The 13,635-nt window shown below is 42.7% G+C and overlaps 1 protein-coding gene across 4 annotated transcripts in view; it reads right to left on the minus strand.

The window, feature by feature from the left end:
* The window catches only part of Xpo6 (exportin 6), an 89,420-nt gene that overhangs the window by 49,966 nt on the left and 25,819 nt on the right, over positions 1–13,635 (minus strand). For 2 of the 4 annotated variants that reach the window (NM_001011935.2, XM_008759870.3), the window contains exons 4-6: positions 13,058–13,255; positions 5,826–5,985; positions 2,616–2,693 (exon numbers count right to left, since the gene is read on the minus strand). In NM_001011935.2, coding sequence (NP_001011935.2) covers positions 2,616–2,693; positions 5,826–5,985; positions 13,058–13,255 — 436 coding nt within the window. The remainder of the gene's footprint in view (positions 1–2,615; positions 2,694–5,825; positions 5,986–13,057; positions 13,256–13,635) is intronic. The other 2 variants (XM_063286040.1, XM_039107197.2) reach the window with 1 other exon arrangement.

The raw sequence follows: 13,635 nt of genomic DNA on the forward strand, positions 1-13,635 counted from the left end.
ATCTAATAAGCAAAAAAGAAAAACAGCACTGCTGGCAACATCGCATGGGGCAAGAGAAGCCAAAAGAGTCCTCACAGAGTTCTGTCACAGAATCTGGCCCTCTAGAATCCTGTCACCACTTCTGTCAATTGACTTCCTAGCATATTTCAAAGCAACTCTCACACAACTCTATGGGGGACAGATAGAGGCTCTTGTATAGGGGCAGCTGGGAGTGATCGAGGCTCCTTAGTGAAGCCAGAAGACAAACAGAATACTGAGGACAAGCACCTCATACAACAACCATGCAGAAGTTTGTGTCTAAGGGCACAGGGCAGACAGCACCAGAGTACAACACTACCATGTTACTTATACAGTAAATGTATGAACATCAATCAGTTTCCCAAAGAGGCCATGCACTATATACAGTTAAATGTTTTGGGAAAGGGAGAATTAGAGAACAGGTTTGAAAGGGAATTAAACACAGACACAGACACACACAGAGACAGAGACAGACAGACAAAGACAAACAGACAGACAGGTAAAGTGGGGGTTGCAATGTCTCAGAAAGTCAATGTCCTTCTTGCCAAGCCTGCCAATCTAAGTTCAATACCCAGTATCCATATGGGAGAAGGAGAAGAACCAACAAAGTCGTCTTCTGGGCTATGAGACAGAGGCAGAAGGAGAGGCAGGCACACATAATTTACCAAAAACAAACAAGCAACCAAAACAAAAATTGAAAAGAGAAATAAGATTAGTGGGCAGAAGAATTACCCATGGAACCCTAACAACCTCGAGTAATTCCCAGAAACTACATAAAAAGCCAAATGCAGTCAGTATACACATCTATAATTTCAGCACTCCTATGGCAAGTTCAGAGTCAGAGACAGGAGAATCACCGAGAAGCGTAGGGGCCAGCTAGCCTGGCATGCACAGCACAGCAACAAGAGAGCATGCCTTGAGTAAGGTGGAAAGGGAAAAGGCATCCTCTGACTTCCACATGTGCAACTCAGTACACATGTACCAATGAACAAGACCACATATATACCAGGATGATTTAAGTGCTATAGGCTGCGGAGCATAAAGAAGTTCATTACCTGTACTGATAGTGTAAACTTTTAAATTTAAGTAATGCTACAAAACTTCAGTTCTCTTTATATCTGCAAAATTTCTTCTTACTTATTCAAATACTGCAAAAATGTGTATCTGCTGAGCCACTGAAAATACCTGAAGATAGTCACTAAGCACAAAGGTCACACATTAGTGAAGGCTTGATATATGCTCTAGAACTCCATGTCTTAAGTACTGTGAAAAATGACTAATGGTTTTTAATCTGAGTATGATACACAGATTAAAGTACTGTTCTATGAGTAGCCCTAAACCCAAAACCATAGTGTGTTCTCAGTGATACAGGATGTCTATAAGAATCTCAACTCCCATGTTGTGATGGTTTGTATATGCTTGGCCCAAGGGGTGGCACTATTAGGAGATGTGGCCTTGTTGGAATAGGTGGTCACTGTGGGCATGGGCTTTAAGACCCTTGTCTTAGCTGCCTGGAAGGCAGTCTTCTCCTAGCTGCCTTCAGAACAAGAGGTGGAACTCTCAGCAACTCCTGCACCATGTCTGCCTGGATGCTGCCATGCTCCTGCCTTGATGATAAAGGACTGAACCTCTGAACCTGTAAGCTAGACCCAAGCAAGACTTATAAGACTTGCCTTAGTCATAGTGTCTGTTCACAGCAATAAAACCCTAACCAAGACACATGCCAACAAACTGTATGAACAGCCTAGGGCTTAGAAGTTTAATTCAACAGCCCACTTCCTTAAGGGGGTGGGAAATGCAAAAGTATCTCTTATCATCATATCAGCTTTTATAGGACAGAAAGAAATATGCTCTTTCCTGTGCCCCACCTGGAAATCGTTTATAGCATCTGGGATAAGCAGAATCACTTACCCACTGTTTAGAGACTTCACTGAATTACTCTTACATCCTCAATTATTTACATGAAAAGTGTAAACTCAACACTATTGCACATTGGTGCTCAATTTGCCCTGGCAATATGACCTTTGTCCCAGTCAATAGAAAAGATAGCTTTCTCTCCCTTTGTCATCTCAAGCCTCAGCTTATAGCAAAACTCAGAACAAACAAAACAGCCAGGGAACCTGAAAAAAACAAAGATGTTACAAAACAGAAGGGATGGCAAGTATAATCCGGCAGGGGCAGGCAAGGTACTGGTAGGAGCAGGTACTCAGGCGCCTGGCAGCCTGAGTTTGATCCCCAGCTTCTGAACATTGCTCTCTGGCCTCTACACAAGCATTGTGCACAAAATAAATAAGTATAAAAAGTTTTAATAATAAATTGGCAGAACAGAAGTGAACGGCACAAGATCAAAGGTGTCATCTTCATGACGGATAAGCAAGAAGCAATACGTGCTATTCAAAATACTGCATTAGAAAGTACAACTATCCAGAAGGAAACAGTAGAAAGCTAGCTCCTCAGAAGACTTGGGCAGAAAGGCCAGAAAAGATTAGAAAGAACGAACATCTGCATCCTAGGTGGATTAGATTCGCTATTGCAATTCCCAGCTGAGACCCTAACTACATTTAGCCAAAGATACCATAGAGGGCAGCAGACCATACCACTTTCTCCTGATGTCGGGGATGGTGGTGGGGTGGCAGCAGTAACACTGTGCTTGTCCCAGACAGTTTCCAAGATACCTACCAAAAAAAAAAAAAGGAACAGTTTGAGAGATACTAAGTCCAACATACAAAATCAAAATTAAAAAGCCTGATACCACTGACCAAACACCAATATTCATATCTCCCTTCCTCTCTATATGTCTACACAGTTGTGCCTTTCTAGTCCACTCGTTGCTATCTCTCTTCATGCATGTAGGTGTACAGTGTACATGTTTACATGTGCATGAGCATATGCACATGAAGGTCCAAGATTGATATTGAGACTCTTCCTTGATTGTTCTTCCACCTTACTCTTTTGAGGCAGGATATCTTTCCTAGTATCCCTAGGGAGTTTGCTCTGGGAGCCGAGCCTGAAACTAAAGGTGTCCCACTCCCACTCCAACCCAGCTGGCATCTGTGTGAGTCCTAGGAATCTGAACTCTAGTCTCCTTATTTGTGCACCAAGTGCTTCAACCACTCAACCATGTCTCCAGCTTCGTTTGACAGTCCTGTCCCAGTGCAGCATGTCTACTGTTCCCTCTGGACCTTACAGTGTGGCTTCTCCCCAACTGTTTCTCCAACCTTGTTCATGACCGCTACATCTATCAAGGGTCACTTTCACACTTACCCTCCTGGCCATCCTGGTGTTCTAGGACACTATCCAAACCCTTCTCTGGCATGTGGTGTCATTCTCTCAGCTTGTCTCTGGTTCCAAGCCTCATTACTGCCACCCTCTGCCCAGCCACCATTCAGATCGTTGACCATTCCTCTACTTCCCTCACTAACCTTCTTCTCCTATCTTACTCTCTCTGCTGGAGAAACTGTCTACTGTGTGGCTTCAACCAAATGTTTCCCAGCACAAAACTCATTTGACTCAATGCACCAGCTCTATGGTTACATGAAAGGGATTTAGAAAGCAGACAAGGAATCCAGTCAGGATAGATCAGTATACCCAAATGCTTCCTGGGTCAAACCACTTGCACTCTTTACCCCTGCGAACCTATAGGATGATCCCAATACCTTCCTTACTGGGTGTGGTGGTTTGAGTAGGTATGGCCCCCAGAGCCATGTATTTAAATACTTGGCCCATGGAAAGTGGCACTAGTAGGAGGTGTGGCCTTGTTGGAGTAGGTGTGGTCTTGTTAAAGGAAGTGTGTCACTGCAGGGACAGGCTTTCAGGTCTCCCATGCTCAAGCTCTGCCTAGTGTGGAAGTCAGTCTCCTCCTTGCTGCCTTGGATCAAATGAAGAAACTCTCAACTCCTTCTCCAGCACCATGTCTGCCTACAAAATGCCATGCTTCCTGGCATGATAATGGACTGAACCTCTGAACCCAAATGCCAGCCCCAATTAAATGTTGTTCTTTTTAAGAGTCACTTTGGTCATAGTGTTTTTTCAAAGCAATAAAACCCTAAGAAGTTGGTACCAGGGACTGGGGTATTGCTGTGATAGGCCTGACTATATCTTTGTTTGAAGGAATGTGGATTTGGGGACTTTGGATTAAGAAAGCAGTGGAATGCTTCAAGGGGGAATTAATGGGCTATCCAAGTAGGAATATAGAAGACATTGGTGCTGAGGGTGAATTGAACTGTAGGGGTCTGGCTCAAGAGGTTTCAAAGAAGAATTTTAGTATGTTGCCTAGAAACTTAATTCTTGTGACATTTTGGTAATGAATGTGGTTGCTTTTCGCCCTTGTTGGAAGAATCTGCCTGAATCTAAAGAGATTTAGATTAATTGCACTGGCAAACAAAATCTCAAATCCCTATGGACAAAAAGTTGATTAGTGATTGCCAGAGACTGGAGAAGAATTGTGACTTCTTGTGGACTCAGGGTTGCTTTCTGAGGTGATGGAAAATGTTCTGGAATTAGAGTTGATGGCTGCAAGACTTTCAAAACCACTTAAACTTGCTCTCAATGCTTTATATGTATACAGGAATAAAATGCAGGGCAAGTGCACAAGATAAGTTCCTGATTATAAACTTAATGTCCAGTTAACACCAGTTCCGTGTGCTTTGAATGAATAGATGCTCTGAGACTTGAGTTTCCATCCGGGATTAAGAGAAGGATTGGATAGGAAGACGTGTGTGGCACACAAGCTTACCACCAACAAACATTCCTTTAATCAATGTTTTAAAGGACCCACCAAACGCCAATCCCTAAAACAGACATACAAAAGGAAAAAAGCTCCAGAATATCCAAATAGAAAAGATACAATATGGAAAAATGTCTTCCCACTACAAATTAAGAAGTGATTTCCAGGCACCTCAAGGGCCTAGTAGCTGAACAGAAGAAACAAAGACTGGGTTGAGGGTTCCTGGGCTTGGAAGTTGGAGGAGAACCAAGAGATTTGGAAAAAGGTGGAGGAGGAAAAAAAGACACCATGGGTCAAGGAGTCAAGAAAACATGGCCCTGAGGGCTGGCCAAATGAAACTAAAAGAAGCCCAAATGAAACAAAGTAAGTAATAACTCCAGGTTATCAATAAAAAAGTAGAATTGAGTAACATCGAAGGTAGAGATCTGCCCAACTCTTATGCTGTTTAAGGTTTATTGTAAACCATAAAAGCTGTGTGTCTTTTATCCAGGAACTAAACGATCAAAGGCAGGGTAGACACAGAATTGGGATTAAATAATTTCTACAATACATCCCAGTCTTCAGGGATGTTCTTGCTACCTTCCTGCCTCACTGTGTGATAGACTTCCTCTCCTCTTTCCCCTTGCACAGTCAGACTGTGATCAGATAGCTGGGATGGAATGCCACATAAAACTACAACCTAGGGCACAGGGGTAACCCCACAACTCGTCTCACTTTTCTACAGAGGAATTTTTTTCATCTTGCTACTCCCACTTCTAATCTTAAATTCAAATTATGTTAAATAAAGAGCTTGCACTTACCTACTTAAATTACACTATAACATGCGAATCACATTCCTAAGACCTGGCCTACATATGTACCTCATTAGTCACACAGTGAGGACCAATTAAGAAAAGACTCTTAGAAAATTAAGTTACAAATCTCCTCTGAGGTTTTACCATGCACTAGACTGTGGCCCTGAGCGCTAGGAAACCAGAACTAAGCTCTTCCCACATTTACACTAAGTCAGTGATAGCTAGAAGACTAGCTCTGCACATCTGCAGCCGACCTGTCTCAAGGCACCACCAAAGCACTCACTCACCTGTCAAGAGCCCAAGCACTGTCTGCACCTGGTCCAGCAGCAGCTTCCGCAACTCCTCCTTCCGAGCCACACTGAGATCCTCACGGGGACAAGCTAGCTCTTCCGAAGTTGTCTTCAACATGATCAGCCCAAGGGGGGTTGTCACAGGGGACTGGATCAACTGCAGGAAAAAGCAAATTCTGAGCAGAATAGAACCAATGAGTTACAAAGAGGATTTGCAAAACTCAGCTGTGAAGGGCTGAGCTCATGAACAGACCACCTTAAGCAACACTTCTGCAAAAGACTCATTTATGAAACTTTGTTTTACTAACCATTCAAATTTTATTCTCAAGTTCTCAAATTCTACCAGCAGGCACTTAAAAAGCAGCTGGGAACAAACAGGACAAATTTTGTACAAGTCTCACCCAAGTTTTGGTTATTTGTAGAGATACTTATATACTGAATGACAGACAATTCTGTCATAGACAACTACTGTATCCTTGAAAGACCTATTGGTCTTTTAAGGTTACACTAGACCTAAAATTTCCTATTTTCTACTAGGTTTCCTGTAGTTTCTCCATGGTTAGATATAGTTATGACACATAACAACATACTGTCACAACTGCCTGTAGCATTCAGTGTGATGATATGTGGTGCAAGTCTATAGTCAAGAAACAACAGGCTACACCACACAGCCTCGGTAGACTAGGCTCTTTCTACCATGCAGGTGTATGCAAGCATACTCTACCACAGTCAGCCAACTGCACTTTTCCCAGCATCCCCCTGTCAAGGACACCAGGTGATATGCATGGCAGTAATACAATACTTTACATACCAGTGATAATATAGATCAATTGTGCGACCTTTTCAACATTCACATTAAATCAGCTTCAGAGTTCTACATCTTAACATTTTTGACCTTAGCATGTTGCAAGAAAGTTTAGAATTAAACATGAGGCGAGGTTAGGTGTGTCACCACACTTGTTATCCCAGCAGCCAAAGACCAAGGCAGACAAATCAAAATTCAAGGCAAGAGACAGCATGGCGACTGCAGGCAGAGGATACCAAGGCTGACAATCTAGGTTTGCTCGCTGGGACCCACCCGGTAGAGGCAGACAACTGACTCATTTATGTTTCCCTCTGACCTCCACATGCATGTTATGATATCCACATACATGTTATAATATCCACCATTCCCTTGCCAAAGGACACAAATACAATTTTTAAAAAGGAGTTTGTTTAAGGGCAACATGGACCACAAAGTCGTCTCAAAATTTTTAATTAAAAAGGAAAAGAAAAGAAATGTGGCAGAGCAACACATCTGTAACATTAAACAACTACCGCGGTCACTGAGTTTTAGAGACACGACGACGTAGCCCAAGCTGTTCTGGTACTTGTGGCCGTCCTCCTGCTTCAGCCTCTCAGATGCTGGGATTATACGCATGTCCAGTTACAGTTAATTTTAAAATACTCATTTAATAGATTAAGTAACTATTTCTATCCCCTGTAATACTGTCTCCAGCAAGAGATGGAGAAGGAACACTTTCAAAAGCATGATGCTACTTAAAGCACCCTACCGGTTTTTAAAAAATTCAACAATATTATTAAAAAGTGAGCTGTTACTTTTATAAAGGTGGACAAGTATCTGTCACAATTAAAAAGCAAACCACTGTACCTAAACCTTTCTTCCAGCATGTGTGACTTTAAATGTGGCTCTTCCCTGCTGTATCTTCCCTATGCTACACAAAGTTTCTAAGCTTCAGAAAAAGAAAGTTAACTGTCTTCCCATCACAGACTACAGAAATGTCTATCCCTCCCTGAAGAGCAAGAAAAACACCCAGGGGATGGATAGCACAATGGCGCAGCAGGTTTGTTTTTGTTTTAAAAATAAGCACCTGCGACACAAGACTGATGACCTAGACAAAGTTCAAAACTCACGATGGAAGCTAAGCTACCATGACAGGGCATGAACACTGGTGTGTGCCCACACATATTCCATCTCCCTTCCCTTTCTCTCCTTTTCCCTCCCTCCCTTTTCCTCTCACACACAAATCATTTTTTTTTAAATTCAGTAATGAAATTCAAGGGCAATTCCATTATACTCAGAAGCAGTCCAAGAAAGCCAGTAGCTGACAATAATCCCAGCAATTACAGGTGAGAATTCTCGAGTCTACCCAAGAACCAATCAGGAGAAAGGGGGAAGGAGAAAGGAGGGAAGGAGGGGGGAGATGCTCTCTATAAAGGCAGCTCTCTTGAAAGCTAAAACTTCTCAAAACACCCTCCACATGTTCTTTATTCTATTCTATACAAAATGTTATTATTTCTAACACCTTCAAATAATGTCTGCCTCAGTGTAATTTTTGGCTAAAATAAAAATAAGAAACCCTCTTTAAGGCTCTCTATGTAGGTATTTCTGGGTTCAACCCTACTCTGAGATTTTTCCTTCCTTTTGCCTTTTTCTTTTCTATGTCTATTTTCAACTGAGCACTTACTTTTTTAAAGAGGGGTTTAAAGTAAGTGTGTGTGTGGGGGGGAGAGATGTGTGCACATGTGCACCCAGCTATATGAACTTATGTGCACAAGTGTCTAAGTGCTTGCAGAGGCCAGAAGAGGACATCAACTCCCCTGAAACTGAGCTGCCTGTAATACTGGGAACTGAATGAACCTTGTTCTCCTGTAATAGTAAGTACTTTTAAGAGCCATGTCCATCTCTCCAGCTCAGATAATCACTTTCCTTTAACTATGAAACACCTCTGTGCTCCTCACCTACTGTCAGACACTCTACAATATAGAAAACCCATCTTAAATCTCCTTTCTTTATTCAAAGGAAAGAAAGCACAAGCAAGAATCCGGTGAAAAAGAAAGCATCACTAGGCACGGTGGCACACACTGTAACATTGGCACTAGGGAAGCAGAGGTAGCACTAGGATCGTGAATTTGAGGGCAGCCTGGACTACACAGCAAGACCCTCAATAGTAAAGGATTTGGCCAGAACTGTATGGCCCTAGGTTCCATCCTGAGAGAGAAGTTAGGAAGGAAGGAATTCATTCTTCCTGACTTATTTCCTTTTTTGGCAGTACTAAAGACTAAACATATAGGATCTAAAACATAATGAAGTCACTCTTGTTCGGTGTGGTTGCACATTCGTTGTGTCCCAGCACTCAGGAGGCAGAGACAGGCTGCTGACCTCTGTGAGTTCAAGGCAAAGGTTCTCAACCTGCAGGTCCAAACCTCTTTTCACAGGAGTTGCTTAAGACCATCAGAAGACAGATATATTTACATTACAATTCATAACAACAGCAAAATTACAGTTCTGAATTAGCAACAAGAATTATTTTATGATTGGGGGGGTCATAAAAAAAAAAGAGAGCTGTATTAAAGGATCACAGCATTGGGAAGGTTGAGAACCACTGGTTTAAGGCCAGACTGGTCTGCCTAGAGAATTCCAAGCCAACCAGGACCACATGAGACCCTGTCTCAATACAAATAAAAAAAGTAAGTCATTCTTGTGTTCTCTACTTGGCTGTGGCTGATTCTGGGGCTTCAGGAAAGAAGAGGGAACTGGCAAGAGGACAGAAGCATGAAAACATGTGGCCCATAGAGTTCACATGGGGATAGAGCCCATTCAGGCCAGCCTACTACTCTGCTCCAACTCTTACATGATTACATCTGATGGAAATACTTACAGCTGCAGTGAAATTAACCTGTGCCAGTCCAGAAGACTGAGATGAATAGTTGGTACCAAAGCCTCAGACATCACACTACCCCTGCCCTGGCCTTGCTTTCTTGTCATCTGATATCCTTTTGAGCTTCATGTGGCTACACCATCAGCTACCCTCCTGAATGGTGAAATAGCTTAGCTGTGAGCAACTTCAATACCACTTTGGGGCACTTTTGCCTGACCAGTGGCAGCAGCCCAAGTAGGTGGAGGTGAAGCTTTCATCTAAGCAAAGACCAGGTATAATGACCATTCCCAGCACCGCCACACTCAGGACTGGCCTGTCTCCAGTCTTCTCAAGACATATTCAGAAGAATTCTTACCTGGTTCCCTTTGTGCTGACATGGCCAGCCCTGTAGCTAAACCCTGGTTCTAAGGCATGACCAAAATTTGGGAAGGGCACCCCATTTGAAACCACTCAGATTCCCAAGACAAGAAATACTACATGATTCAACTTCCTTTCTATTGGTCCCTGGTCTTTCAGCGATGCCTCTGTGGTCAAGCAGTTGAATTTTAACAAACAGATCATCTATCAAGTGGTCACCATCATTCTTAGTTTTTCCTAGTTTGTCAACTCTGCACAGTAACCCTTACCATCATGGTGTTCTGATTACCTGACAGAGTCAGCCAAGATGTTTTAATTATACAGCACGGAAAATCATCTCCAATAACGTCTCCCTCATCTTTGCCATTGTTTTCACCATCACCTGGCTGGCTGGCTTGCCCTCTGGCTCTTACACCACACCCTGGAGCTGCTCACTCGCGCCTTTTTCATCAGCACTACCTCAACATCATGATGAGGATGCCTATCTTCTAGACCTGCCTCATTTTGCGCATGGCCCACAAATTCCTAAGAGCTGGTGGATGATGGACATACTGACAGAGAAGAAATCGAAAGCTCAGAGAAGGAGGCTGCAGCAAGGGAAGCAATGGCCACCCATCCTCAATAAAATCCTGAGTGGCTAGGGAGATGGCTCAGGGATTAAGAAGAAATGGTCCCATGTCTAAGAGCACTGACTGCTCATGCAGAGAGCCCAGTTCAGTTCCCCACACCCATATCAGATGTTTCTAACTGCCTGTAATACTAAGGGCATCTGCATTCACAGACTCACACAGATACATGCAAATATACACCAATAAAAATAGTAATATTTATTTAAAAAAAAAAAAGAGCATCTTGCTCTTCCACAGAACCTGAGCTCAATTCCTAGCACCTACATCAGTGGCTCACCACCTATAGCTCCAGATCTAGGGAACCCAACACTCTATTCTAGCCTCCAAAGGCCCAGGCACACACATGTGCATGCACACACTAAAAAACCCTTTTAAAAATCATCATGATTGGTAAGAGTGGCTAAATGGTAGTGCACACCTTTATCCCAGCACTCAGGAGGTAGAAGCAGGTGGATATCTGTGAGCTCAAGGCCAGAGTAGTCTACAGAGAGTTCCAGGACACCCAGGAATACATAGAAACCCTGTCTCAAAAAACAAACAGAACAGAATGACTGAACCACTGGCCTAGCTGCCTCCCACATTAACCTATAAAGCACAAAAGCTAATCCACCTTTCCTGTAGGGCCCACCAGGATCTGACGAAAAGAGAGAAAAAAAAAAAAAAAAGAGGACATTCATTCTCTTTCCTTCATCATCCAGATGTCTTTAAGCTGACTCTCAGCTAGCAGAGCTCTTCCCCTCTCCGCTCTCTATGCTCCCTCTCTATTGCCTTTGAGAACCTTCCTCACTTCTGAGGACTTAAGAGTTTAAACCTGGTTAACTCCCTGACCTCCAGCCAGGGTTGACCTTAGGCCTCATTTTGTCAATGCTAGGACAAATTGTCAATTTGTCAATGCTAGAACCTTTCTAAGTTCCCTCGCTTGGGTTACAAACCAAAGCTGAGCTGACTTTAACTTCTTCCTTCCTGAGACTCAATGAACTAACTGAATATGGCTGGTGTGACCTTCCCACCTCCTCTAAAGGAAGGGCACTTCCTGGAGACTGCTCGACTACCTCTGCAGCTGCTTGCTCAGCTGCTTTCTCTGGCCTCCTCTTTCCTGTCGGCTACTCTAGCTGGTTTACAGTAGAATGGGAACTACTTCTAATCTGGACTCATTAAATATTTGGAGTTTCAGTTTCCAAGACACAACTGCAGCTAGTAACTGACATTTCAATGAGGAAACATTTCAGAGCAAATTTTACTCTTGATGGTTTTGGGGTTTTTTGTTTGTTTGTTTGTTTGATTGATTGGTTTTTGGTTTTTTTTTTCTTCTTTTTTATTTAAGCTAAAATAAGGGATAAAACATGAGAATGTGTCAGACAAGTAAGAATGGAGTGAGGTGTGGTGGTGCACACCTTTGAGTCCAGCACTTGGGAAACAGAGGCAGAGGCAGGTGGATCTCTTGTGACTTCTGGACTAAACAGCACAGTGGTAAAATTCTATCTCCAAGACAGAGGGGGTGGAGGATCAATTAAATAAACCAAGGAACTATGGTGGTCTTATTTAAATTGCCACCCACATAATCCTTTACTTGGAAAAACTGGAGAAAACGTGTAACTTTTTATTTTTATTGTTCTTGTATCCAGAAAGGCAATCAATTAAATACAGAATTAAAATTCTAAACACACTTCGCTTCTGCACCTTACTTCAACAGGCAGTAAGTCCTCTGGGCTGCAGATCAGATTTAGGTTTCTAGTGAGCCTGCAACGGTTCAACCGTTTTCATTACAAGCCCCATCAGGGAAGAAGAAGCCGCCCTTTCCAACTCAGCTTGTTCCTAGTAATCTGGCCGTAGGAAATATGTGTTCAAGGGTTTGGCTCAGCAGGCTTCAGAAATCTCAGGGAAAATCTTACAAAATGGTGTGTTGACCCACAGACTACGGCGTGTGGAAAACTCTGGTCAGTTTCACCTTATCACTTCCTTTCCCAGTGGCCTAGAAAGGTACAAACAACCTGCAGAGAGCTGGAGGCTGAGTCTCGATTGAAGTTACCACAATATAAACTGCACTCCCCACCAACTGTCACAATACATTCTTGACTACCAATAGATCAAGGTAGAACTGAGCCAAAAGAAACTTTAGACAGCTAACATACAACCATTTGATGATGAAATTTATTCTAAAACCAGTTTGGTCTTGTTTATCAATCCCAAGGCTATGTAACACATACCTCAGCAGCAAACATTCCACAGTTATTCTCCTATGAATGGCTATTTACAGTCTGTGATTATTTCCTGACAATTTTGAAACCACTGGAACCCTCCTTTCACCACAAAAGCCACCGTGTCAGGAGCCAGGCTTTCAAAGGCCTGCTGAGCAGAACTTCACAGGTGCTAAGGAAGCAGCGAGGCTTCCTTTTCCTCCACTCCTCCTCCTTCTCCTCCTCCTCCACTATGCAAAGGTACAGAACATAAAGACAGCCAATGTACGAATCCAGTCTGCAACACTTACTACTGTAGTCCCAAGGACTAACTGCAAAAACTCAAGTCAAGGGCTACAATCACTTCTACAATTTATAAGACAGATCCCCAGGTAGATCCTTACCTGTAAAATATTAGTGAAAAAGTCATGGTAGAACATGGGCCAATCTTGGCGTCCAATATCAACAATAACTTTGCAGAGTTTGTTCCGAATAAAATAAGGTAAGGTTTTATGGTGAGCCAAGAGAAGTTTGGGTAAGCAGCTGCGGATTTCCATCTTATCCTGAGATGGGACCCCAAGCCACATTTTATTGATTAGATTCTGAAAAACAAATACATGTCTTTTAAATTAATGAGCTGTATACAAGTGGTTTTCATTCTATAATTATCTGTAACACGTCACATACATGCACAAACCTACCTACCCCTCTCTACCAGTTTAGGACATTTAGCAAAGAGATAAACATAAATATTAAAATCTTAGGGCAAGCTGGATGGTGGTAGTGCACACCTTTAATTCCAGCACTCAAAAGGCAGAGGCAAGCGGACTTACCTCTGAGTGAGTTTAGTTCCAGGGTAACCAGGGCAACAGAGAGAAACCCTATCTAAAAAAAACTTAGGACAAAACAATCCCATCTCCCATCTCTCCCATCTCTCCCACCTCTTGGGAGATCTGCTGAACAATTTAAGATATAAAAAGTT

This window comes from Rattus norvegicus, chromosome 1 (assembly GCF_036323735.1).
Source record: "Rattus norvegicus strain BN/NHsdMcwi chromosome 1, GRCr8, whole genome shotgun sequence".
In the NCBI taxonomy this organism is placed as follows: Eukaryota; Metazoa; Chordata; class Mammalia; order Rodentia; family Muridae; genus Rattus; species Rattus norvegicus.